This window comes from Pogona vitticeps, chromosome 5 (genome assembly GCF_051106095.1).
Source record: "Pogona vitticeps strain Pit_001003342236 chromosome 5, PviZW2.1, whole genome shotgun sequence".
NCBI classification, from domain to species: domain Eukaryota; kingdom Metazoa; phylum Chordata; class Lepidosauria; order Squamata; family Agamidae; genus Pogona; species Pogona vitticeps.
In genome coordinates this window covers 100,837,340-100,862,500 of record NC_135787.1, presented here as the reverse complement: position 1 = coordinate 100,862,500, position 25,161 = coordinate 100,837,340, and the positions used below count along the sequence as shown (strand labels likewise).

Genomic DNA, 25,161 nt, shown 5'->3' with positions numbered 1-25,161 from the left:
GCAGAATCAGAGGATGTGTCCAGTGCGCCGTGCTTAGGTCCAGTATTAATGGATGAGTTTCAATTGTTGAGACCTGATGATGTGGACAGGGTGCTTGGATCTGTCCGTTCTACCACCACTCCGCTCGACCCTTGCCCATCCTGGCTAATTGGAAGATCAGCCAGGGGGGTTCGCACCTGGGTCCAGGAGGCCGTGAATGCCTCTCTGAGAGAGGGAGTGGTCCCTACCGCCTTGAAAGAGGCGGTGATTCGACCACTCCTTAAAAAGCCTAACCTGGACCCAAGGCTGGTGGTCAACTACCGACCAGTGGCGAACCTCCCTTATTTGGGCAAGGTGTTGGAGCGGGTTGTGGCCGGGCAACTCCAGGCGCTGCTGGATGAAACGGATTTTCTGGATCCATTTCAATCGGGTTTCAGGCCGGGTTTTGGTACAGAGACTGCCTTGGTCGCCCTGTACGATGACCTTTGCCGGGAGAGAGACAGGGGGAGTGTGACCCTGTTGATACTCCTGGACCTCTCAGCGGCTTTCGACACCATCGACCATGGTGTCCTTCTGGATAGGCTGGCTGGGTTGGGAGTTGGGGGCACTGTTTTACAGTGGTTCCGCTCCTTCCTGGCTGACCGTGTCCAGAGGGTGGTGCTGGGGGACAGTTGCTCTGCCCCATGGCATTTATGTCATGGGGTTCCTCAGGGCTCAATACTGTCCCCCATGCTGTTCAACATCTACATGAAACCGCTGGGAGAGGTCATCAGGAGGTTTGGGCTGAGGAGTCAGCAATATGCTGACGATACTCAGCTCTACCTCTCGTTTTCCACCAATCCAGGTGAGGCAGTTTCTGTGCTGAACTCGTGTCTGGACCTGATAATGGACTGGATGAGGGTTAATAAATTGAAACTCAATCCAGACAAGACGGAAGTGCTGTTAGTGGGTGCTTCGCCGGACAGGCTGGAGGGCCATTTCCCTGCCCTGAATGGGGTTACACTCCCCCTAAGGGACAGGGTCCGCAGCTTGGGGGTGCTCCTGGACCCCAGTCTAACACTGGAAGCCCAGGTGGACTCGGTGGCCAGGGGCGCCTTCCTTCAGCTGCGGAAATTATACCAGCTACGGCCCTACCTGGACGAGCGGAGTCTCATGACAGTCACACATGCACTGGTAACATCCCGCATAGATTACTGCAATGCGCTTTACGTGGGGCTGCCTTTGAAGACGGTCCGGCGATTGCAACTGGTCCAGAATCGAGCTGCGCGGCTGGTGAGTGGTGCAGCTGCCACGGAACATATCAAGCCGATTCTGTATAAGTTACATTGGCTACCAGTTGCTGCCCGGGCCCAATTCAAAGTGCTTGTTTTGACATATAAAGCCCTAAACGGCTTGGGCCCTGGATACCTGAAGGACCGCCTCCTTCCATATGAACCTACCCGGCAGTTAAGATCTAGCCAGGGGGCCCTTTTGAAAGAGCCGTCCCTTGAGGTAAGAGGGACGGCTTGTAGACAAAGGGCCTTTTCGGCAGCTGCCCCCAGACTATGGAATGCCCTCCCGACTGAGATTCGTCTGGCGCCGACGCTGATGACATTTCGGCGCCAGGTCAAAACCTTCCTGTTCCAGAAGGCTTTTAACTGAAATAATATTAGCTGTGGGTCTGATGGCAATTTTAATTGTATTTTAATTGTATTTTAATTATTTTATCTTTTGCTGTATTGAATTTTAATTATTGTAAGCCGCCCAGAGACCTCTGGGTAGTTTGGGCGGCATATAAATTGAATAAATAAATAAAAAAAAAATAAATAAAATCCTAAAAAATACACCAAGTGAATGGCATGGCATTCTATGCCTACTAATGTTTATTATCATCCCAATATTGGCTTATAGCCTGTCTAAATCACTTGTAAATCATTACTATGTTTAAAGCAGTAATTTTACCATCACTGTAACTTTAACAAGAGCAGTGTTATTTGCAATTTTTTTCAAGCACATAGTCTTATCTTGAACACTAATTGCAACTGCTCAAGAATAAATATGGAAGGGAACCAACTGCAAAACACCTACCGTATTTTTTCCGTGTATAAAACAATACTTTGTCCTTAAATAATTTGAGGGGAAAAATGAGGGTTGTTTTATACATGGAAGGCAGCTCTTTACCACTGCGTTTTGCAAAGGCACGGGGCTTTAGCAAAAAGGAAGGGGAGCCGTCTACGGCTCCAGCGCGCCCTCGCCTTTTGAGGAGGCACGGAGGTTAGCAAATAGGGAGCAACGGCTCCCCTTTTTGCTAAACTCCATGCCTTCTCAAAAGGCAAGGAAAAGAGGCAGTCACTTTGACAGCTGCTTTCCTTGCCTTTTGGCAAAGCACAGGGCTGAGCAAAAAGGGAGCCCTTTGATCCCCACTTTTTCTAATTTGGGGTTACAAAAGGGGGATTCGTCTTATACTTTGGGTCGTCTTATACTCGGAAAAATATGGTAATTTTCTAATAGTTACAGAAGTCAAACTGGCCTCTAAAAACCCATCTCATTACAAAAAAATTCTTCCCAGGGGATTGTGCATATCCATTTTCTTTCAGTCAGTAATGTGTTAACTTATTAATTAGGGCTGCCACTGGGGGCAATGTAAGAAAAATATTAATACACTATAGTTCCTTAACAAGGGAATCTATTTCTGCATTTCAGTCAAAATGCAATTCCAGCTTGTTGAATTACTCTTAAAAAATGCAAACGCTGACTTAGGTTAAAAAAAAACTAGAAACAAAAAGAGAAAACATTTCTTTCTCAGTCTCTAATTTTCTCCTTGTGATTCTTTCTGGACATAGGATGTGTTGGTTTTGCAATAAACATGATACTATTTCTCCACAGTAAACCATATACAATGCCTTGAGTATCTCAGATGATAATAAATTGAATACTGATTGAATGGTCCTCGTGGAAAATTCTGACAAAAAATCAAGACACAGTCTGGGCTTATTAAAACAACTTTAATGAAATGTTAGTATGTAAAAAGCAGTAAGTAAGACATTACTTAACTGTTGGCATTAACACTGCCTCCCCCAAATACTTCAGGCAAACAAGAGCAACTCAGAACATGACAAAATATTAGATCATACAGAATGAAAGATTTATTTCAAAGGGGAAACTCAATACAATGTTAGATCTGAAGCACATGATGGGAGAAATAAATGTGACCTGGCTTCATGAACCAGAACTAAAAACACTACTAGAATCAATGAAAAATGACACCAGATATCAAAGTCTTTAACAAAATATGAGCAAAGTGTATAATAAATGAGTAAAACATGAAAGGTATTATTTCAGAAATATATCAAATTCAGTGTAGAAGTATGGGTCTTCTGAGGGTTATAAATAGCATGTAACAGACACAATGGCAAAGAATATGGACATCCCTTCCTTCTAAATCAGTGTTTATAGAAGCTAAAGAAAATATTTATAAAATAAGCCAGTGCTAGAATCTAAGCCTTACAAAATTATCATATATAGCAAAAACATTTTTCCTCAATGTTGGAGGCAGTGCAGGCAAAGGTGAACACTAATTCACATGTGGATACAATGTCCAGTAATAAAAAATTGTCAGAACCAAATACTTGGTATCATAAAATAGATTACAAATCAAACAGTATGGTTCAAAGGTGAATTAGTGTTATCTATTTTCTCAGGTGATAATGCCATTTTGCTATTTAAAGATCTAATCTCTATGTTATTACTAGCTACACAAATGGAAATTATGTGGAGATGGAAAAGCACTAAACAATTCAGTATCAGATCTTGGTTACATAACTGTCTTATTTGAATAGAGGTAAAATGAAAAAAAAATCCAAAGAGAAGCAAAGACAGACTGATTTGTCATATGTGGTATCAATTTATTCTATTTGTGTCAGATTCCATGTGGAAATATGTACCTCAATGTCCTCTATAGGGCTCCTGATCTACAGACTCCCTAAAAGAGACTTATAAATTTATATCTTTTACACACCGGACAAGGAATTTAATTGTGGTCTCAGAAGATATTGTACCTTATTTATTTTTAATTAATTCTTAATTCCTGGATACTCCTTTTGTATTTTGACCTGAAAGATCTAAAATTGAAAACTGCCTTTAAAAAGATGCATCAGAGAAATGCATTAAAAGCAAAAGTATAATTGGGAACGTATTCAGTGAAGACTGCTTATATTACAAAATCAAAACAACTTGCCTGTTTTGGTACAAATAGAACTGATAAGATGGCAGAAGTAGTTTACTGAGTTTCATGCCAATTTTCACAATGAAAAAAGTAGACTATAAAATTCTTTCATTATGTAGAGACAACAGGGAAAATGGAAATGCATTTTACATTGCCACTTGAGTTATGTTTACTTAAAATATTAATTAACAAAGAAATACCACAAAATAGATGTGGAAACATGTTTTCAACAAATGAGGGTAACTAATATATTGTACAGAAGAAGTTTTTATAAAACAGTGTAAAACGAGAAGAAATGAATGCAATTTGCCTCTTGGTAAGTAAGAAGAAAAGAAAAACAAAAGTGTCATTTGTTTTATAAGGCTTAAACCTCATAATAAATAATTAATAATTCTCTAATTCAGTTGTTAACAATGAGGAATATGAACTCATATAATATTCTGCATTATTTATGAATGAAACATGCAAATTTATTGTACTGTCCAACCTTTCAATGAGTTGGTATTTAAAGAGATGTGAAGATGAGTAATCAGTTGCTGGTGTGCTACTAAAGCTGCCAGGTAGACCTTAACAGAAGAAATTGAGAGTGCCTTTTACTTGAAAAGCAGTAAGGCTGATGATGAGAGCAAGATTCCTCTCACGGGAGTGTCATCCCTCCCACCCTCTGCCACCAGAGTTAAGCCAATGTGCGAAGGAGAGTGGTAAACTGCAGTTGACGTGGCCACCACAGGGTATAGAAGGCTCCCAGTCCAGTCTGGTGACAGTCTGCCTGTTTAGAAGCAGTAACAGGCACATTTAGAGTTGGTGGCAGCTGCAAAAATGGTCATGGTGGACTTGCCCAGCTGCAGATTAGCTGATTGTACACTTGGTAGGAAAGCTCTCATTTGTGCATGAGGGTCACCATGCTGCTGAGACGGTCTGCCGTTTCATTATCTGTGCCGAGATGTGGGTTGCCACAGGGAAAATCTGGTCGGCAATGCACCACTACCATAGGAGTCCTGACAGGTAGAGGAGGATGAGGAAGTTGGTTCCTCCCTGTTTGTTTAGGTAATACATCACCACGGTGTTCTCTGTGGCTATTCGCCTCTGGAATAACCTTCCCCCTGACATTCGCGCGGCTCCCTCGCTGGGTATTTTTAAAAATCAATTAAAAACACTGATGTTTCGGCAGGCCTTCCCCTCAGCCAATTCCTAATCTTCCCTCTTTTTTCCTCTCTCCTAGTGTTTGTCCCATCCTGTCCACAGTTTTTCCCCTTATTTAAAATTGTTTTAATTATATTGTATTACGCTTGTTGTAAGCCGCCTAGAGTGGTCTTAAGTGACTAGATAGGCGGGATATAAATAAAATAAAATAAAATAAAATAAAATAAAATAAAATAAAATAAATAAATAAATAAAATATTTGGACAGTGCAGCCCTGAATCATGGTTCTGAAAGCTCAGAGGGTCTTGAACATGGCAATGAGTTCAAGGAAATTGATATGATGGATCCTCTGATGTGTGGACCATATAGTATGGACCTCTTTGGGGCAGCAGTGGGCTCACCATCCTGTTGTGCTGGTGTCTGTAACTATAAGGTGGAAGGGATGTGGTTGCTGAAAGGGGACCCCAAGTTGAAAGTGGTGCTCGGTTGTCCACAACCAACGTTGTCACCTGAGGCATGGTGAAAGTAACAGTTCTTTGTTTGGTGGGTCCCATCCGTCAGTGTAGGCTAGGAGGTAGAAGGATTGGAGTTGTCACATCCTTAGTCTGAAGTAGGGCAGGACTGCCGTGGTAGACACCATGAGGCTTAACACTCATTGCATTGAGTAGACCAAGATGCACTGAATGTGAATCAGTTTTCATGTAGAGCGGATGATGCTGTCCACCTATGGTTGAAGCAGGAGGGCCTGCACACTTGTGGCATTGAGGAGTACTCTGATGTAGTGGATAGTTTGAGATGGAACGAGGTGAGGTTTCTCCATGTTGATCTTTAGCTCAAAACTCAAGAACAGTTGCAGAATGAATACAATGTTGGTATGCAGAGTATTTCTGACATGTACCACCAGAACCCAATTGTTGATGCAGGAGATGTTAGTGATGCTTTGAGTTTTGAGAAATGCTGCCACTGGCGCCATGCATTTGGTGACAATTCTCGGGGCCATGGATAGCCCAAAGGAAAGCATATGGAAGCTGTAGGCCTGGTGGCTGATGAAGAAGCTTAGGAAGCAACAATACCATGGGTGAACTGAGTATGGAAATATGTGTCACGGAGATCTATAGAAGTGAATCAGTCTCCCTAGTGAAGCAGGGGGACAATGGACTGTAACATCACTATCCGGAAATGTTTTGGGGTGAAAAATGTGCTGAGGAAGCATAGATCCAAGATGGGGCATAGCCTTCTACCCTTCTGGGTACCGTAAAGTACTAGGAGAAGAACAATCTGCGGTGTATTGGAGAGGTACCTTTGTGATGGCTTCTTTTGCCAGGAGCATGTGGATTTCTTCCTGAAGATTGGGGGGAAGGTGGGGTGTGTTAGATACAGCCTGTGGGCAGATATGGAAAACTCTATTGCATATCTGTGGGTTATGATGTAGAGAAACAATGCATCCAAAGTCATGGCATTGCAAGCATGGATGAACAGTGCTAAGCATATGTCTGTAGCTGTCGTGATGTAGGATGCTGGTGGCAGAGGGATGTGTGCGTCGAGCTCAGGCTGGGGCACGTCAAAACTGCTGGTGAGGTTTCCTGACTGCCTTCCCGGGAAAGGTTGTTTGCTTGTATTTGGCAGAGGAGGAGGCTGGGGTGAGGTGTTGATGAGTTGGACTGCTCAGACCATGACTTCTAGTTAAGAGGATGACGGGGATCTCTTCCAGTGAGAAATTGTTGGGCAGCATGCCCATTTTCTTTGTGTCAGTCTCCTTTTTGTGGAGGTCCTGCATAAGGCCATTGATTTTGTCGTTGAAGAGGCCCTCTCCACCAAAGAGGAGGTCCTCTATGTGAGACTTTGAGTCATCTGGGAGGCCTGCCGAGCAGAGCTAAGCATGTCCACCCACAGTGATGCTTGCTGCTATGCTCTTAGCTGCCCAGTGTTGGGCGCATGTTGGGCAGAGTGGATTTGCTGTCCAGCCAGAGAATATACCTCCTGCTGAAAGGAGATGGCTAGAGACTTCGTCTGGTGGTTGGCTGGCAATTATGATCTGAAATTTTTCCCAGATGAATTGATAGTAGGCACATCTTGGCCTGACAGCTCGCTATGCACATGTGGAGTGCCACTGAGCAACGTTCCTGCTAAGCTGGGTGCATGATTCCACTTCCCTCTGTGCCACTGTCTTCCTCTTCTGTGCAGTAATTGTGTTAGGTTCCAGTTGTGATGGAATCCAGTACATGGGGGGGGCACTTTCAGCAGGGCTGAAAATTAAAGGGTACACTGTTGCTGAGGAATAAATCTTATGAGGAAGCAAGTCAAGCTTGTGACTTTATTATTTGGGGTCTCATGCACAGAGTCTTTTGACCTCAGGGATAATGGTAGAGTTCAGTGTGGGATGCTTAAACAGGACCTTAGTTTTGTCCTACTAGACCCTGTACAAATTCTCTCCTACCAGATGTCGGTGGGATCAAGGAAGGTTTTTGCCAGGACTGGCTGATGAGATCTGACAGGGTGTCAAGCACTGCCATTTCAATGGGGATGCTTGTCTTCTTATGTTGTTGTTTAGTCGTTTAGTCATGTCCAACTCTTCGTGACCCCATGGACCAGAGCACGCCAGGCCCTCCTGTCTTCCACTGCCTTCCAGAGTTGGGTTAAATTCATGTTGGTCGCTTCGATGACACTGTCCAACCATCTCATCCTCTGTCGTCCCCTTCTCCTCCTGCCTTCACATGTGTTCTTATAGATATGGGCAAAAACTGCATCTTTGGCTGGTGGAACTGGTTTGAAAATCAGCAATTGCAATGATTTTGCCATTCTCTCTATCAGGTCATTATAAGAAGAGAGGCCCTCTGAGGGGAAGAGAGGTGAAACATCCTGAGCTGAGTAAGTATTCTAGGACAATAATGGAGTCATTCTTTCCTCCCTGTCGGATTCAGCAGAACTATTATCCAGTTGTCTTTCTCTTCCAGGGACAAGTGTTGCAAGTAGACAGTTGCTACACTTGTCACCTCAGTGTGAGGTGAGTAAAAAGTCTGGATTAAGGGGAAACAGAACTACCTTGGGTGAGGTGGGTCTGATAGCCAGGGCATGGATGGAGGCTTGGGAAGACCCCTGTTGTCAATGCTGGTCCCATGGAAGACAAACAGAAGTTGAGAGATGTGGCGAGCAAGACAGATTTTGAAGTACCAAAGAGGATGGGAATCAGGACACCACTCGTAGTTCCAGGGAGATCGGCCTTGAGGGCTGATAGCATAAGTTTCTCAAGAGTGTGTGTGTTTGTGAAATTGAGATTTGCTGTGTGATACCTTCTATATGACTGGGAAGGCCAGCCCATGTCTCCATGCATAAAGTGAGGTGGACAAAAGAAGGGTGTATGATAAGCATCCTCACAATATCAAGAGCTCATTGATTGAGATCTCAAATAGCACTGTCAATATCAGTGTGATAGAGATTATGAAACCGAGCTCAATCTGGACCTCCTTTTCTCCCCGTCATGGTCTCTTGGTTGTGGAGATCATTAAGTAAGGGACAGGAATCTTGATTTTGCCCAGTGCCCATCCTTGGACACTGAAGGTAAGGATTGCTCTTGCAATGGGATCCAGGGCGATGGTGCTTTCAGCAAGGCAGCAACACTCTGCACAGAAGGGTTCAGCCACTCACCCTCTGAAACCGAGACTGTATACTGGGTGTCAGTAATAAGAGCAGAAACAGTCTCTCAAATCCGTAACTGAGGATCCGAGGTAGCCATGCCAGCATCAACTGATCGCCATTTCTTTTTCTTCTTTGACGCCTCAATATTGGAGGCCACTCTACGCTTATGACTGCCATGCTCCAATTTCTTCACCAATTTCTATGGTGGTTTTGAGGAAGAGGAAATGACCAACTCTGCATCCAGGTCTTTCCCTGGCAAAGCTGACTGATCCATCCAAGTGCTCAAAATAGGCCTGGGAGGGAGATCCGTGGCTTGAAGGGACTGTTCCCAAAGAAAGGATTGAAGCCAAGACTGGTATTATTGAGTGTAAGGGTGATAAAGCTCTTACAAATTTTTATAAGACTAAACTAGATGGGTTTCTCCTAGACAAAATAAACAAGTATGATGCCTGTCAGACTGGGAGATCTTTTTGCCACAGGTGGCACACTTTTTCATTAGGGCAGAGGCCATAAATCATTAGAAAAAGGGGGAAGCAAAGCCATGGGGAGGAGGGGGGATTGAAAGTAAACCCTTTCTAAAACTAACTCTCTTTTTTTCTGAGAAAAAAGGAAGAAGAAACATTGAGGTGAAGAAAGAAGAAAAAGGGCAGAGGATGTATCAAGAAAAAAACCTGAAGGCAAGAGAACAGGGGCACAGGAGCAGTGCTTTGCATGCTGTCACAGCGGCACACAAGAAAGGGCTGAGGAAAGTGGGGCCACACTTGTGTGGCATCAGCAAGAGGCATTTTCATTTTTGAGGCTCTGAAACTTTCTAAAACGGTGTTCACATAGGCGCACCCCCCTTTTGTGTGCATACAAGGACACCATGAAGAGGTGTTATATTTTACTGTGTCATCTGATGCATGACTACTTAGAATTAAATTCCACCAAGTTCAGTAAGGCTTATTCACATATATACATACAAGATTACAATATTTAACTACAAAAGTAATGTGGTGGCTAGTCACTTGAGAGAGAAAAGAGAAGCAAGATCTTGCTGATCTGAGAATGCCTCCAAAGTACAGAGCAACATCACTTTCTAATTGACGGAGGTGTATGTTTTCATGCACATGTAAGATTTAACTGATAATTGCAAGGACAGGCCAAAACATATGGATTAGTAACCTTCATCTTTTGTTTCTTGTGAATAACAGTCCTCTTAACAGTACTGCAGTATTACGCAACAATCATTCTTTGACCCTAAAGAGAATTCTAAAAGCTGTTTGTGCTATAGCACTGGTTCTTAACCTTGGGTTACTCAGGAGTTTTGGACTGCAACTCCCAGAAGCCTTCACCACCAACTGTGCTGGCTGGGGTTTCTGGGAGTTGCAGTTCAAAAGCATCCGAGTAACAAAGGTTAAGAACCACTGTGCTATAGTATGGTGATTTATCATTCAAAGGAAAACAGTCAAAAGTTTTATTGAACAGGCACAAGCTCATGAGCCAATCTAAAGTAACTCTTTATACAAAAGCTTATCAGATAAAACTAGTGTAGTCAGGCCATAGCTGGCTTCATACTTACAATGTTACTGCTCAGTATACTCAATATATTTCTTACAGAATGCCCATGCATATATGCACAAATGTTTTTCAAAACAAAGCAGGAAATCCAAACACTCTTTCTAAAAGAGTAACATCATTGCTATAGAATTACTGTCAAGTCCAGGTTGTTGGGGAGACTTTGAAGATCTGAGTTTTCTAAAGATTATAGTATAGTAGTCTAATTTCTGAATAAAACATGTTTTAAGGTATTTCCTCTTGAGATTTTCAGCAAATAGCTGTTTGATCTCCTTCTGCAAGTAAATGCATTTTTTCCCTCTAAACATCTGAAATTTAATGAAATCTAAACACTGGCTCTGATTAGTCCATATTTTTACAATGCACTGTTGTATTTACTTAGAAAAATAATTTAAAAGTCAATCACAAATCTTACCGATGTGATCCATCCAGATTTGATCGGTGAATAAAATTCAGTTTAGCATCTGCCCAATACAGCTTCTGTTCTTCATAGTCAAGGGTCAATCCGTTTGGCCAATAAATATCTGCTGTAATTATAATGGAGCGGCTTGAACCATCCATCCCAGCACGCTCTATCTTTGGCACTTCTCCCCAATCTGTCCAGTACATGAACCTATGATTTTAAGAGAAACAAGGAAAACACATATCATATACTATTATTTGCAGTAACCACTGGAAACATCTTGCAATAAAACACACACACGCACACACACACACACGTCTGTTTTGATTTTTACACACACACATATACAAATTTTACAACTGAGGCAGGTTACATTAAATCTTCTCTCGTCCTAAACTATATTGCAGATAAAATTTTATACCACTTCTCCGCAAAAAAACACTCAAGATGACTTATATTAATACAATATGAGCAATATAGAAGCAGCACAAAACCAGATTGAAAATACAGCTATAATGCAGGTAATAATTACAAGTGAATAAGCCAACTGAAATTTAACAAAAGAAAAGATACCATAGTACTTGCAGCACTGTTAAAAAGGCTCTATCATCCATCTATCATCCCCTGGCCCTTGTACTTCCAAAACCACAGTTCTAATTCCAAGCAATTTAGTAGTGAAATGGCATCAGCAAAAAGCAAGGTAGTGACTGCTATATACTTAAGCAGTATACTATGGATACACAAGCAAATTTGGAAGAAGAAAAAGCACCTATGATAGATCACAGCATGTCTCAAGATAAGAAGTGCACATTTTATAGATGCATGTCCCGAGATTAAAGAATTCCCCTCCGTGCACAGGTCCTGAGAATGGAAGAACTTCAATACAAATACTGTACAGTGTTTAAATCTATATGGGAGCAAGACTGAACTGTACCATTTCAGAAGAATTATGGAATGGTATGTGGAATCAAAAACCCTTTAAATCTAGGTATGTAACACCAGTTAAACCGGCATGTATCTCTAAAGATCATTTCTGTTGGACAGGTTATGGTAAACATAACATATGTGGTCATTATGTCTCTTGGCAGCTAATTTTTGGTCCTTGATACATGCATAATATTGCAAGTCAACAACTCTATTTTGATCCACTGTCAGCTCTGCTTAATTTATTTACAGGTGAGAATACAAATCTGTCACACAAAAATTTATTAAACTTTCTACTTGTAGCAGAAAGGTAACAGTTGGCTTGAAAATGGAGAGATGTAAGGAACTGTCTTTCACTAAACGGCATAAATGTATTTGGAACATAGTCCTTGCTTAAGGGCTGACACAAAAAATCTGAAAAGCTAATGAACAAAAAATGAAACAAAACAAAAAACCACACCAATGATTTTATGCAACAGAAAGGAGAAAAAGCTTATAAAAGCTGCCTGAGAAGAACTGGGAGAGTGGGTAGAATAGTGAATGCATCCTTGCAGCAGGTTAGGATCCCTGCATGCTTGAAAAATGTAGTAGTAAGACCATTGTTGAAAAAGCCCTCCTTGGATCTCACCAGAAAATTACCATATTAGTCTCTAATATTCCATTCTTGGGCAAGGTGCTAGAGGAGACCATGGCTTCTCAGCTCCAAAGGCTCCTGGATGAAACAGATGATCTTCTAGATCCATTCCAATCTGGTTTCAGACCTGGCTATGTGATGGAGACCACTTTGGTCACTTTGGTGGATGACTTATACCAAGAATAAGACATGGGGAGTGTAGCTCTGTAGGTTCTGCTGGAGCTCTCAACTGTTTTTGACACCATTATGGTATCCTTCTGGGCTATTTCTTTTGGATGGGACTCAGCAGCGCTGTTTTACAGTGGCTCTGGTCCTTCCTGGATAGAAGAATTCAGAGGGCGGTGTTGGAGAACTCCTGTTTGACACTCTGGCTGTTGGCCTGTGGTGTCCTTCAGGGTTCTGTTTTGTCCCCTATACCAGGGGTTGCCAACCCCCAGACTGTGGACTTGGCAGGATCGGGCCGTGGAGACAGATCTCCCGCCCCCCACGCATTCTCCCCCACATGCCCACCTGCGAACGTACCCCACCTGCCCACACATGCATGACCAGCCCACCCGCAAGCACACCCCACCCATCCACGCAAGCACACCCTGCCCACCCATGCATGCGCAAGTGTGCACCCCACCCACCTGTGAGCATGCCCCACTCAACAGCACACAGACCCCGCCACCCCCAACTGGTTTGCAATTTGGAAAAGGTTCAGGACCACTGCCCTATACTATTTAACATCTACATGGAAGTGCTGGGAGAGACTCCTAAAAGGAGAGACAGAGCTGCATGTCATCAGCACACCAGTGGCAAAAAACCCAAGGCTCCAAATAACATTTTTTAACAGCTTCATATAGATGTTAAAAAGCATTGGGGAGATAATCGGCCTCTGTGGAACACCATAATGGAGGCCGCAGGATCCCCAAGCTGTTATCTGAGACTGGCCATCAACGAAGGCTTGGAACTGTTGCAGTGCCATACCCTTGATCCTCAAACTTGATAGTTTTCCAAGGAGGATACCATGATTGGCAGTATCAAAGGCCACAGAAAGATCCAGGAGCACCAACAAAGTTACACTCCCCTTTTGTGCCTCCCTAAGGAGGTCGTTGTGCAGAGCATTCAATGTTATTTTAGAACCATGACATGGCCTGAATCCTGACTGAAATGGATCAAGACTATCAGTCTCCTTCAAGAACACTTGCAATTGATCAGCCTCTCAATTAACATGCCCAGATTGGAATTTTTGTGACTGGTCTATACCTATTTAAATCATTCACTGCCAAGTTGGATTTCTTAAGGATGGGCCTTATTATGGTCTATTTTAGACAGGAAGGCATATATCCTTCCTATAGTGATATATTAATAAGAATGGCCACTCACAAGAAAAGATCTAAAACAGAGGTTAGTTGGTGCTTGATGGCCTCAAAGGTTATCCCCTGAACAGCCAAGGCAATTTCATCAGCAGAGATGAAATACCTAGAGTGTGAAAACACTGGTTGATCATTTGTGTACATGCTAAAAAGTAACAGTGCCAGGACACTACCCTGTAGAAGACTGTTCCTTTGATTTCTCTACTGACTGTGCCTCCCTTGACATTCAGCAAAGAACCTTTGGTTTTGAAGTAGAACAGTGACCATTTCTGCTAATCCATGATCTTTAGTAAGGAACTAAAGCTTTTTGAGTATCAAAACATAAAAGTAGCCTCTCAAAAGAGTGGAAAAGCACTGCAGATATCCTGAGCAATGGTGTGCAGCCAGTCAATCCTGCACTTCCAGAAGCCTTTCACTGCACAATACACTGAAACTAGCCCTTGTGAAAGCCCAGATGAAGGTTACAGCTTGTGAGGGTTATGACTGGGAGGTAATCCCTTACCTTCCACTCTCAACATGCTCATAGTCAATTGTTACAACTTGACAAGATTTTAACAGAATCACCAAATTATTTGCCAAAATCTCAGCTATTTTTATGTGAAACTTCAACTAACACTGGCATCCATTCTCATTGCTGCATTACTTTCAGCTTATTTTATGAAATCAAGCTTATAAATTCAGTTCAGGGTCCATGATTATAGGGAGGCCTTTCTGAGGCAATAGTTCTCTGGCACAAGAAAGAAGGTTTTTTTAGAAGAGGTCAGACAAACAGTATTTACAACAAAAATAGACTGTAACTTTGGGATCCATATCAGCTACACAAAAGAACAAATGCTGTAGGTGAACAAAGTCTTAACTACTACATGCCATGAGATGTTTTCTGATAGTACTGAAATAACCCTTCACTATTCATCACCTTTCTCCATAGTACCTCAGGTTTCTTCTTCTAAAACCTATAGTTGAAGAAACATATGATTTCCCTATATATTCGTGTAAGCATTTCAAGAACTTATTATAGTGGTGCCTCGCAAGACAAATGCCCCACAGGACAAAAAACTCGCAAGACAAATACCGTATTTTTTGCACCATAAGACGCACTTTTTCTCCCAAAAAAACTGGTGGGAAACGTGCGTGCGTCTTATGGAGCGAATACTGTCCCCTCCATGCCACCATCGCTGGCTGCCCAGGCCTCCGGAGGCCTCAGCAGGCCCCATGGGGGCCTCCCCCAGCGACCATCGCTGGCTGCCCAGGCCTCCGGAGGCCTCAGCAGGCCCCGCGGGGGCCTCCCCCAGCGACCATCGCTGGCTGCCCAGGCCTCCGGAGGCCTCAGCAGGCCCCGCGGGGGCCTCCCCCAGCGACCATCGCTGGCTCCACAGGCCTCCGGAGGCCTCAGCAGGCCCCGCGGGGGCCTCCCCCAGCGACCATCGCTGGCTCCACAGGCCTCCGGAGGCCTCAGCAGGCCCCGCGGGGGCCTCCCCCAGCGACCATCGCTGGCTCCACAGGCCTCCGGAGGCCTCAGCAGGCCCCTTGGGGGGTCCACCACCACCACCATCGCTGGCTTCTGAGGACCTCCAGGAGGCTTTCGACCATAAGGTGCTGCTTTTTACTTTTTAAAATTTTTTTAAAATGTTCTGTGTGGGTTTTTGAGGGTAGATTTGGGCTGGGGGGCATGTTTCTATGTTGCTTTGTTTTTTGGTGATTTTTTTGCAGTCCCAGCATGGGACTTGCTCTGTTTATTTATTTTTACTTTATTTTTTGGTATTTAAAAATTAGTTGCTGCTTTTTACTTTTTAAAAAATGTTCTGGGTGGGTTTTTGAGGGTAGATTTGGGCTGGGGGGCATGTTTCTATGTTGCTTTGTTTTTTGGTGATTTTTTTGCAGTCCCAGCATGGGACTTGCTCTGTTTATTTATTTTTACTTTATTTTTTGGTATTTAAAATTTAGTTGCTGCTTTTTACTTTTTAAAAAATGTTCTGGGTGGGTTTTTGAGGGTAGATTTGGGCTGGGGGGCATGTTTCTATGTTGCTTTGTTTTTTGGTGATTTTTTTGGCAGTCCCAGTGTGGGACTTGCTCTGTTTATATATTTTTATTTTATTTTAATTTTTGGTATTTAAAAATTAAGTGCGTCTTAACGTCCGGTGCGTCTTATGGAGCGAAAAATACGGTAGTTTTTGGCAAGGGGGGGGGGGCTGATGACTCGCAAGACAAATGTCCCTATGGCCGTGCTTCGCAAGATGAATGTTTTCCATTTTTGTTCCTGCCTCATGTTTGCTGATTTTTAAATGTTTTTCTATGATGTTTAAAAAGTTAAAGTTTTTTTTATTAAATTTTTTAAATAATCTGCACAATATGTATAGTTTTAATGAGCACTTAATAAACCCTTTGTAAACCAAATTTGACTTTGTTCTGACTTTTTTGCCCATAGGAACACATTAATTAGATTTCAATGCATTCCTATGAGAAAACACATTTCGCAAGATGAATTTTCACAAGACATTAACCGTGGAACAAATTAAATTCGTTTTGCGAGGCACCACTGTACAAGAATGCAGAATACAGCATGGGGGGAGGGCAGTGCAAATGATTGATCACCAAATACACCAAAGGCAGAAAACAGATTTTTATGTGAAACAATAATATTTCTTGAATTACCGAAAAATGAGAGCAACCTTTTGAGAACTTCTGTGTTTACTAACTACTTTAAAACTATACATGACCTCTGAAGGGAAAAATAATGAGGGAAAACAGGAAAAGTGTTATGACATTTCTTACTGAGTTTGTCATAAAATTAAGGCTGTAGTAATTAATACAGATCCAAGATCCAACCTGTAGCAAGATTCTTGGAAATACAGTGGTGCCTCGCACAACGATTGCTTCATACAACGATGAATTCACACAGCGATGGGTTTTTTTGAGGAATTTCCCCCATCGTTTAACGATGTTCTCTATGGGGGAATTTCACTTAACGATATGCCTTTTTGCTCATTTAAAAGTGTCTTAAAATGTTTGCAACCTGTTTTAAATGCTTGGATTCCATAGTGCACCTTGTGAAACATGTGCAAACTTAATTTGGTTTTGTTCTGAGTCTTCATTAATTTTTGATGATTTTTTTATTTTCCCCATTTAAATCAATTGAATGGACAGTTCAATTCATTTAAATAGGGAAAACAAAAAATCACCAAAAATTAAGGACGACTCAGAACAACACCAAATTAAGTTTGCATAGGGTTCAGGAGGTGGGCTAACGACTGCAAGCATTTAAAACCTGTTCCAAACATTGTAAGACACTTAAAAATGAGCGAAAAGGGACATCGGAAAAGACTTCAAAAGCACTGAAGCCGGCTTCAGTGCTTTTGAAGCTCTTCCGTTTTCGCTCATTTTTAAGGGTCTTACAATGTTTGGAACAGGTTTTAAATGCTTGCAATCGTTAGCCCACCTCCTGAACCCTATGCAAACTTAATTTGGTGTTGTTCTGAGTCGTCCTTAATTTTTGGTGATTTTTTGAATTTTCTCTCAATGGAATGCATTGGACGGAAAGTTCAATACATTCCAATGAGAGAAAATTCAAAAAATCACTAAAAATTAAGGACGACTCTGAACAACATCAAATTAAGTTTGCATAGGTTTCAGGAGGTGGACTAACCATTGCAATCATTTAAAACAGTGTCCAAACATTGTAAGACACTTTTACAGGAGCGAAAAAGGACTTCGCAAAGGCATTGAAATGTATTGAGTCGGCTTCAATACATTCCAATATAGGAAACATTGTTTCACTCAACGATGTTTCCTATGGGGATTTTCACTGAACGATGGCAATCTGTTCCAATTGGAACGGATTAACCAGTTTTCAATTCATTCCTATGGGAAATGGTGTTTCACAGAACGATGTTTCACACAACGTTGATTTTTTTGGAACCAATTAACATCGTTGTGTGAGGCACCAGTGTACTATGCCTGTAGAGGAAGCAGACACAAACACTATCTATTCATGAATTAAGCATGCATACATAGCCTTTTTGTATGCACAAAACAAAAACGTAGTGATGAACAGCCATCATATTGTACTGCTAAAAGGAGAAAATAATTTCCCTTAATCAGCAATCCATTGTTCTGATAATGAACAAAACAAAGCTCTGAAAAATATACCGTATTTTTTGCTCTATAAGACGCACTTTTTCTCCCCCAAAAAGTGGGGTAGAAAGCCTGTGCGTCTTATGGAGCGAAGGTGGTGGTTTTGCCCCCCCAGCCCTGTGGGGGAGGGAGCGTCGGAAGGGTCCCAGTGAGCCTTCCAGGACACTTCCGACGCTCCCCCCACCCCCCACGGGGCCAGCGGGGGCAAAATCGGGAGCTTCCAGGACCTTTTCTGAGCCTGGAAAGGTTCAGAAAAGGTCCTGGAAGCTGCCTATTTCGCCGGCCCCGTGGGGGGTGGGGGGGAGCGTCTGAAGGGTCCCAGTGAGCCTTCCAGGACCCTTCTGACGCTCCCCCCACCCCCCACGGGTCCAGCGGGGGCGAAATTGGGAGCTTCCAGGACCTTTTCTGAGCCTGGAAAGGTTCAGAAAAGGTCCTGGAAGCTGCCTATTTCGCCGGCCCCGTGGGGGGTGGGGTGGGGGGGAGCGTCGGAAGGGTCCCAGTTAACCTTCCAGGACCCTTCCGATGCTCCCCCCACCCCCCACGGGTCCAGCGGGGGCGAAATCGCCACCTTTTGGGGCTCTTCTGAGGCTTGAGAAACTTCAGAAGAGCCCCAAAAGGTGGCGATTTTGCCCCCTCTGGACCCCGGAGGAGGCAGGGTGAGTCTCCAAAGGGTCCTGGAACACACCCTAGGACCCTTTGGAGACTGACCATGCCTCCCCTGGTGGCCAGAGAGGGCAAAATCGCCACCTTTTGGGGCTCTTCTGAGGCTTGGGAAGCTTCAGAAGAGTCCCAGAAGGTGGCGATTTCACCCCCTTTGGCCCCCGGGGAGGCAGGAGGAGTCTCCAAAGGGTCCTGGAACACACCCTAGGACCCTAGGGTGTGTACCATAAGATGGACCTCTCCATAAGGCTCACCAAATTTTAGGAGAAGAAAGCAGATTATTTTTTTCCTGTTTTCTTCTCCTAAAAATTTGGTGCATCTTATGGAAAGGTGCGTCTTATGGAGCGAAAAATACAGTACCTCATTCTATGATTCACAATAGGTAACTAACTGCTTCTATTTCTAGCGGTTGCACTGGCTTTCAAAAAACAAAAGGGAAGAAGACAGAGCTAAAGAATGCATTAGTCACTTTTCTCAAAACTTCTCAGATATTTTGGCTGAATTAGCATTTTCAAGCTTATTGTGATATTTATTTTAAATTCCTCAGAAAGAAATGAAACAGAATACATATTATTTTTAAAGTGTTTGACAAAAGCACACCTATGCATTCAAATTTTCTTTTATCTAATACAGTAGATTGATTTTGTTCTCTGTCCCTTCACAAGCATATAAATCCAGACTCAATTTTGCTTATAAATGTTCCTACTTACTGGCCTAAGATTGCTAATTTGAACATAGTGAAATGCAGACTAGATGTAGAACAAATACAGTGGTGCCTCGCATAGCGAGGTTAACCCGTTCCGGATTAACCTTCGCTATGCTGAAGCATCGCTGAACGGGGCAGCGATTTCCATTGGAACGCATTAAACATCGTTTAATGCGTTCCAAATAGGCCAAATACTCACCGTTCAGCGAAGCTTCAGGATGGCCGGCAGCCATTTTCGCGCCCTCGCCTCGCTTAACGAGGGCGCGAAAACACTGCGCGCGGCCATTTTAGGCCATTTCCCGGCTTCCGGCGGCCATTTTGGCCGCCGAACAGCTGATCGTCGGGGTTCGTTTTGCGAAGATCGGTAAGCGAAACGCTTACCGGTCTTCGCAAAGCGAATTTAGCCCCATTAGAAAAACGTTGAGCGATCGCATTAGCGATCTGAAAAAACGGATCGCTATGCGATTTCATCGTTATACGGTGCGCTCGTTAAGCGAGGCACCACTGTACATACTTTTAAAATGCTACTATTTGGTCTGGGGAAAACATAAAATAGCAAAAGAAACAGACAAGGTTTAAACATTGCTGAGTTTCCTAGACTCACAGTGTCTGAACAGAGCTCACTACAAAGAAATCTATAGTGCATTCATGGCCACAGCAATGTACATAAACAGCCCCAAAAGAGTTTAACAGTTGAAAAAATATCCAATCTGCAAATACAACCCCATCATCTAGATGGGGAGGTACTAACAACCATTGTGTCATTTTAGCCTTCAGCTACATCAGATGTGCGCTGCACACTACAAAAGCTTGTGTGTTTAAGATATCACAAGACTTTTCATTGTTTTAAATCTATAGCTTCTTAGATTGATCATCCCTAGTGAAAGCAATGCTGGTGATGCAATAAAACCTCAAGTGACACTGAGTAGACATCAACAACGCAGGAAAGGAATACAGCTCTGTTTTTTAAATACTATCCACTTGAGATCCTTTACACTTTCCTCCAATCAAGAACATGCACAGTGCTACAAATTCGCTGAAAGCAAGGCCTTGTCAATTCATTATGCAAATATAAATTATTTCACCTGAGAAATTAGAACCGAATTTTGGTTCTTTAGTACACAGCTTCTAGCTGTAAAAAAATTGGCTTTTGATGCGTGTCTCTAGGAATGTAATCTTAGCCTACATAGATTAGCACCTTGAATTTTGGAGTTATCTTTCAAGAGGTACCACCTGTTCATTCTGCCCACGTATACATCTCTTTAATTAAGGTAATATCATAGAATAATATTCTTTTTCCAAGATAAGACACATATACCAGATATCACAATTAAAGCCAAGGTCATTTACCCATTACAATCTTGAAGAACAAATGACACCAAGTTGAAATATATAAAAGGTAAAGGTAAAGGTTCCCCTTGACATTTTTTTTCCAGTCGTGTTCGACTCTAGGGGGCGGTGCTCATCCCCGTTTCCAAGCCATAGAGCCAGCATTTGTCCGAAGACAATCTTCCGTGGTCACATGGCCAGTGCGACTTAGACACGGAACGCTGTTACCTTCCAACCGAGGTGGTCCCTATTTATCTACTTGCATTTGCATGCTTTCGAACCGCTAGGTTGGCGGGAGCTGGGACAAGCGAAGGGAGCTCACTCCATCGTGTGGATTTGATCTTACAACTGCTGGTCTTCTAACCTGGCAGTACAGGCTTCTGCGGTTTAGCCCACAGCGCCACCACGTTCCCACAGCGCCACCACGTTCCCCACAGCACCACCACAGTTATGAAATATATACATTACATAAATGTGAAATATGAAATATATACATTACATAAAATAAGTACTGTATTTGCTAGCGTATAAGACCACTTTTTTGCCCTGAAAAACATGCCTCCAAGTGGGGGAGTCGTCTTATACGCACTTCAGTTGGGATAGACATAGCTGCCCATAGTGGCCTTCTGATGCTCGCCCAGTGCCCATAGTAGCCTCCCGATGCCTGCCCACCTCATTCTACATACCGTCCAGTATCACACGGTATCCAGTGCGGCCGTGGTGAGCATCAGCAGCGAGACAGGGATGCCAGCCTTTTCAACATGACCAGCCCATTCTGCTTGGCAGGAAGCAGCGGCACTCCGGCCCGCCCCTTGTCTACGCAGAGCTCACACTCATGCACTAGTGCCGGTCACAGGGAGATGCAGGGGCGGACTGGAGGCACTGTCGCCACGCTGCGGCTGTACAATGGTGACAATGAATAGCACATTTTATTTGGTGTGTGGAAGGTGTGCGGAAGAGGGGATAGTCTTGTATGTCGAGTATATAACAAACTCTATATTTCGGGTGGAAATGTTGGGGTCATCTTATACGCCCAGTCGTCTTTTACGCTGGCAAATACGGTACATGCAATTATTTTATATGTACAGCAGGACCCCTATATCTGTTCAATTTCAGTTGTCTGTGGTCGCTGCTGCTCTAACCTAGCCCATAGTGTGCACGTGCAGTTTACCATCTCTTCTCATCCCTCCCTGCTGAGAAGTGGTAAAGGCATCCATGGAGGGGCAACATATCCCCCAGATATGAAGGGTCAACATGGAAACAATTTTTTTTACTTTAAACTGCTCAGTATATTTAAAATGCCACACAGCAGAAAAATTAGGATTGTGCAGCTGTAGCATTACAGTGGAGAGACCCCAGTTCAAATACTGCTTTACCAGTTCACTGAGTGATTCTGGCTATTCACATAATATCAGATTATCATACCGTAACTCAGAAGAGTTTTGTAATTATAACATTTGTAGTTATGGGAATAGCAAAGAGCAAAATACATACTGGCTGTCAAGAAGATGAGATAAAATATAGCACAAAACTGCATTGTGGAAAGCATACTAATTTCCCACAGTCTGCCATTTATTTGCACTGAAAAGTGTAACCAAAACGTTTACTGCATTTGATACCAATGGAAGAGGAACAGCATGGAAAATGTATTATTCTCCCACAATATGCCATTTATTTGAGTTGAAAATTGTAACCAAATATTTTATCCATTGATACCAATGAAACAGTAATTAAAAAGAAATCATAGTTTATAGGATTATTTTCAGGGGATGTTTTACTTTTTTTCATTTATTCAAATAGTCATGTCATCTTCTTCTCGTTGCTGCACAATGGTGGAGGGTGGGGTTTCACTTAACTGGGGCTGCATCTCTGATACAACGTAACAAGACCTAACTAGAAAGAAATCCACTTGCCATGATTCAACTTCCAGATGCCGCTCTTCTGCTTTATTAGGAATTCATAGAAATTGTTGCACATCTGCTGTCAATGTGAATGGTATCTGTATAACTGGACAAGTCTCCAGCAACAGATACTATCATTTTTGTGCTAATTAAATATATACTCTGGATTGTGTTCGACTGCAGTAAGGAGAAAAATGGAAGTCACGTACTCATGGGGGAGGGGATACACAAAATTGTGAGAAACAGATGAGAAAAATAGAGTAGTAACAAAATAGAAACCAATTTTACTGTTGTAGCCACCCATAGTAGACTTCAGTAAAATAAATAAATAAATAAATAAATAAATAAATAAATAAATAAATAAATAAATAAATAAATAAATAAATATTCTCTCTGTCTCTTTGTGTGTGTGTGTGTGTGTGTGTGTGTGTGTGTGTGAGAGAGAGAGAGAGAGAGAGAGAGAGCGACTGAGTGAGTGAGAGAGGGAGAGGGAGAGAAATATCCCAACACTAGTGTCATATTTGCTAATACAACTCATGGCTCTCAATAGCAGACTGGGTGAAATGATCTGAAAAATTTACAGGACATCTGGAGAGACAGAAATCATAAAAGGGAACAGAATCAAAAACACACAATAACTGCATGCATTCACTGCCTCTCCCACACACAAAGCCTTACGAGAGACGTGTTAAGCAACCAATCCTGTTAGGAGTCTGCAACTAAGAACTTCACTTTTTTCAACTTCAAAAGGCCATGTCAGAAGCAAGAAAATGTTTTAAAATCAAAACCACATTACCAACTTCAGATTGCCAGCCTGTTCCATTACTAAGAAGCAACTATGCACATATTCGATGTGCAATTCTTGCTGGGGACAACAGCAGAACTATATTAAAGAACATCAGAATGAATATTAACATATTTTACATTAATTCTGTACATTAATGAAGGATGAGATATTCAGCCTAGTGTTTACCAAATCCAGACACTTTTTGGCTAAGATAAAGGTTACCCCACATGAATTGATGGCTTCACCATAACAAGAAAATATATCCAGCTTTATAAAAGTCAACTTAAAAACGTCACCATCATTGCTCAGAGAACTTCTATGCACTGCATGCTATTATCAATGTTTTGCATGGAAAGAACATGGCACCATACTGAACTAGCATCTGACTAAACTGGACCATTGGTGCGGCCAGCCCAGTATTGTTTGCATCAATTAGAAGGTGGTTTCCAAGTTTTCAGGCAAACTTCTCTTGATCTTTTAGATCCTGGCAACTGAGATGGAGATATCTTGTGTGCATCCTGATTTGCTCTATCAGAGATGCAGCACAAAATTTCTATATGTCAAGGTCTGAAACCTAGCATCCTGGGTATCTCTTCTATGCTAACACAGCCACCTCCATTTCTTGGCTATGGCTTCAAAATTTAGCAAATACCCATCACGTTTTTAATCTGGATAGGTAAATTTCTTGAGCAACCATAACAGTTTGATTCTGGGTAGCATTTCCTGTAACCTAAAAATTTTAATATTTCCAACCTTGACAAAGTTCTTTTTCAAAGAGTGGTCAATTTATGGCTTCATTTAATCACAATGATGCCCGTCACATGATCAAGAAAGGGAAAGGGAAAAGTATTTGCTCATATCAGAGCAATACACAATTTAAAATTATGGATGTATATGAAGTAAATGTAAAATTTAAAACAATTAAAATGTTAAAATAATTAGACTATTTTTTATCAGAAGCAGGCTATTTTAGTAGTGTTATCTCAGCCATTTGCTAGATCTTCTTTTGTATATATGATGAAGCATAAATTGCTGGTACAGAAGTGCAGCAATGGCTGAATTTCTCCACAATGTATTTAACATATACAGTGGTGCCTCGCATAACGTTTGCTTCGTTTAACGTTTTTTTCGCTTAACGTTTATTTTTTTCAGAGTCAGATTGTGCTTCGTATAACGTTTTTCCCTATGGGCGATTTTCACATAGCGATTTTGGGACCATGCTTCGCTTAACATTTTTGGTTTTAGGTCCCCTGCTTCACTTAACGATGTTCATTTTTTCAATTACAAAAGTGTCTTAACATGTTGAAAAACGGTTTTAAATGCTTGGAATCGTTAGTGCACCTTCTAAAATGTGTGCATACTTAATTTGGCGTTGATCTGACTTTTTGTTAATTTTTTGTGAATTTTTTTCTCCCCCATAGGAAACAATGGAGCTATCAGATTTTGACAGCTGTCAAAAGTTGGGGGGGAAAAATTCACCATAAATTAACGAAAAGTCAGATCAAAGCCAAATTAACTTTTGCATCCGTTTTAGAGGGTGCAGAAGCTAATCCAAGCATTTAAAACCATTTTCGACCCTTTAATGACACACTTAAATTTGCAAAAATTGACTTCGCAAAGCCATTGAAATGTATTGAGTCGGCTTCAATACATTCCAATGGAGGAAACATTGTATCGTTTAACAATGTTTCCTATGGGTTTTTTCGCTTAAGGACGCCAATCCGTGCCTATTGGAACGGATTAACCGGTTTCCAATGCATTCCTATGGGAAATGGTGTTTCGCATAAAGTTTTTTTCGCATAAGGTTTT

At 42.2% G+C, this 25,161-nt stretch overlaps 1 protein-coding gene across 2 annotated transcripts in view; it reads right to left on the bottom strand.

Annotated features, from left to right (window-relative positions):
- LRP6 (LDL receptor related protein 6) overlaps nt 1-25,161 on the bottom strand; it is a 161,112-nt gene that overhangs the window by 99,844 nt on the left and 36,107 nt on the right. For both annotated transcript variants that reach the window (XM_020785777.3, XM_073000909.2), the window contains exon 3: nt 10,935-11,132. In XM_020785777.3, coding sequence (XP_020641436.1) covers nt 10,935-11,132 — 198 coding nt within the window. The remainder of the gene's footprint in view (nt 1-10,934; nt 11,133-25,161) is intronic.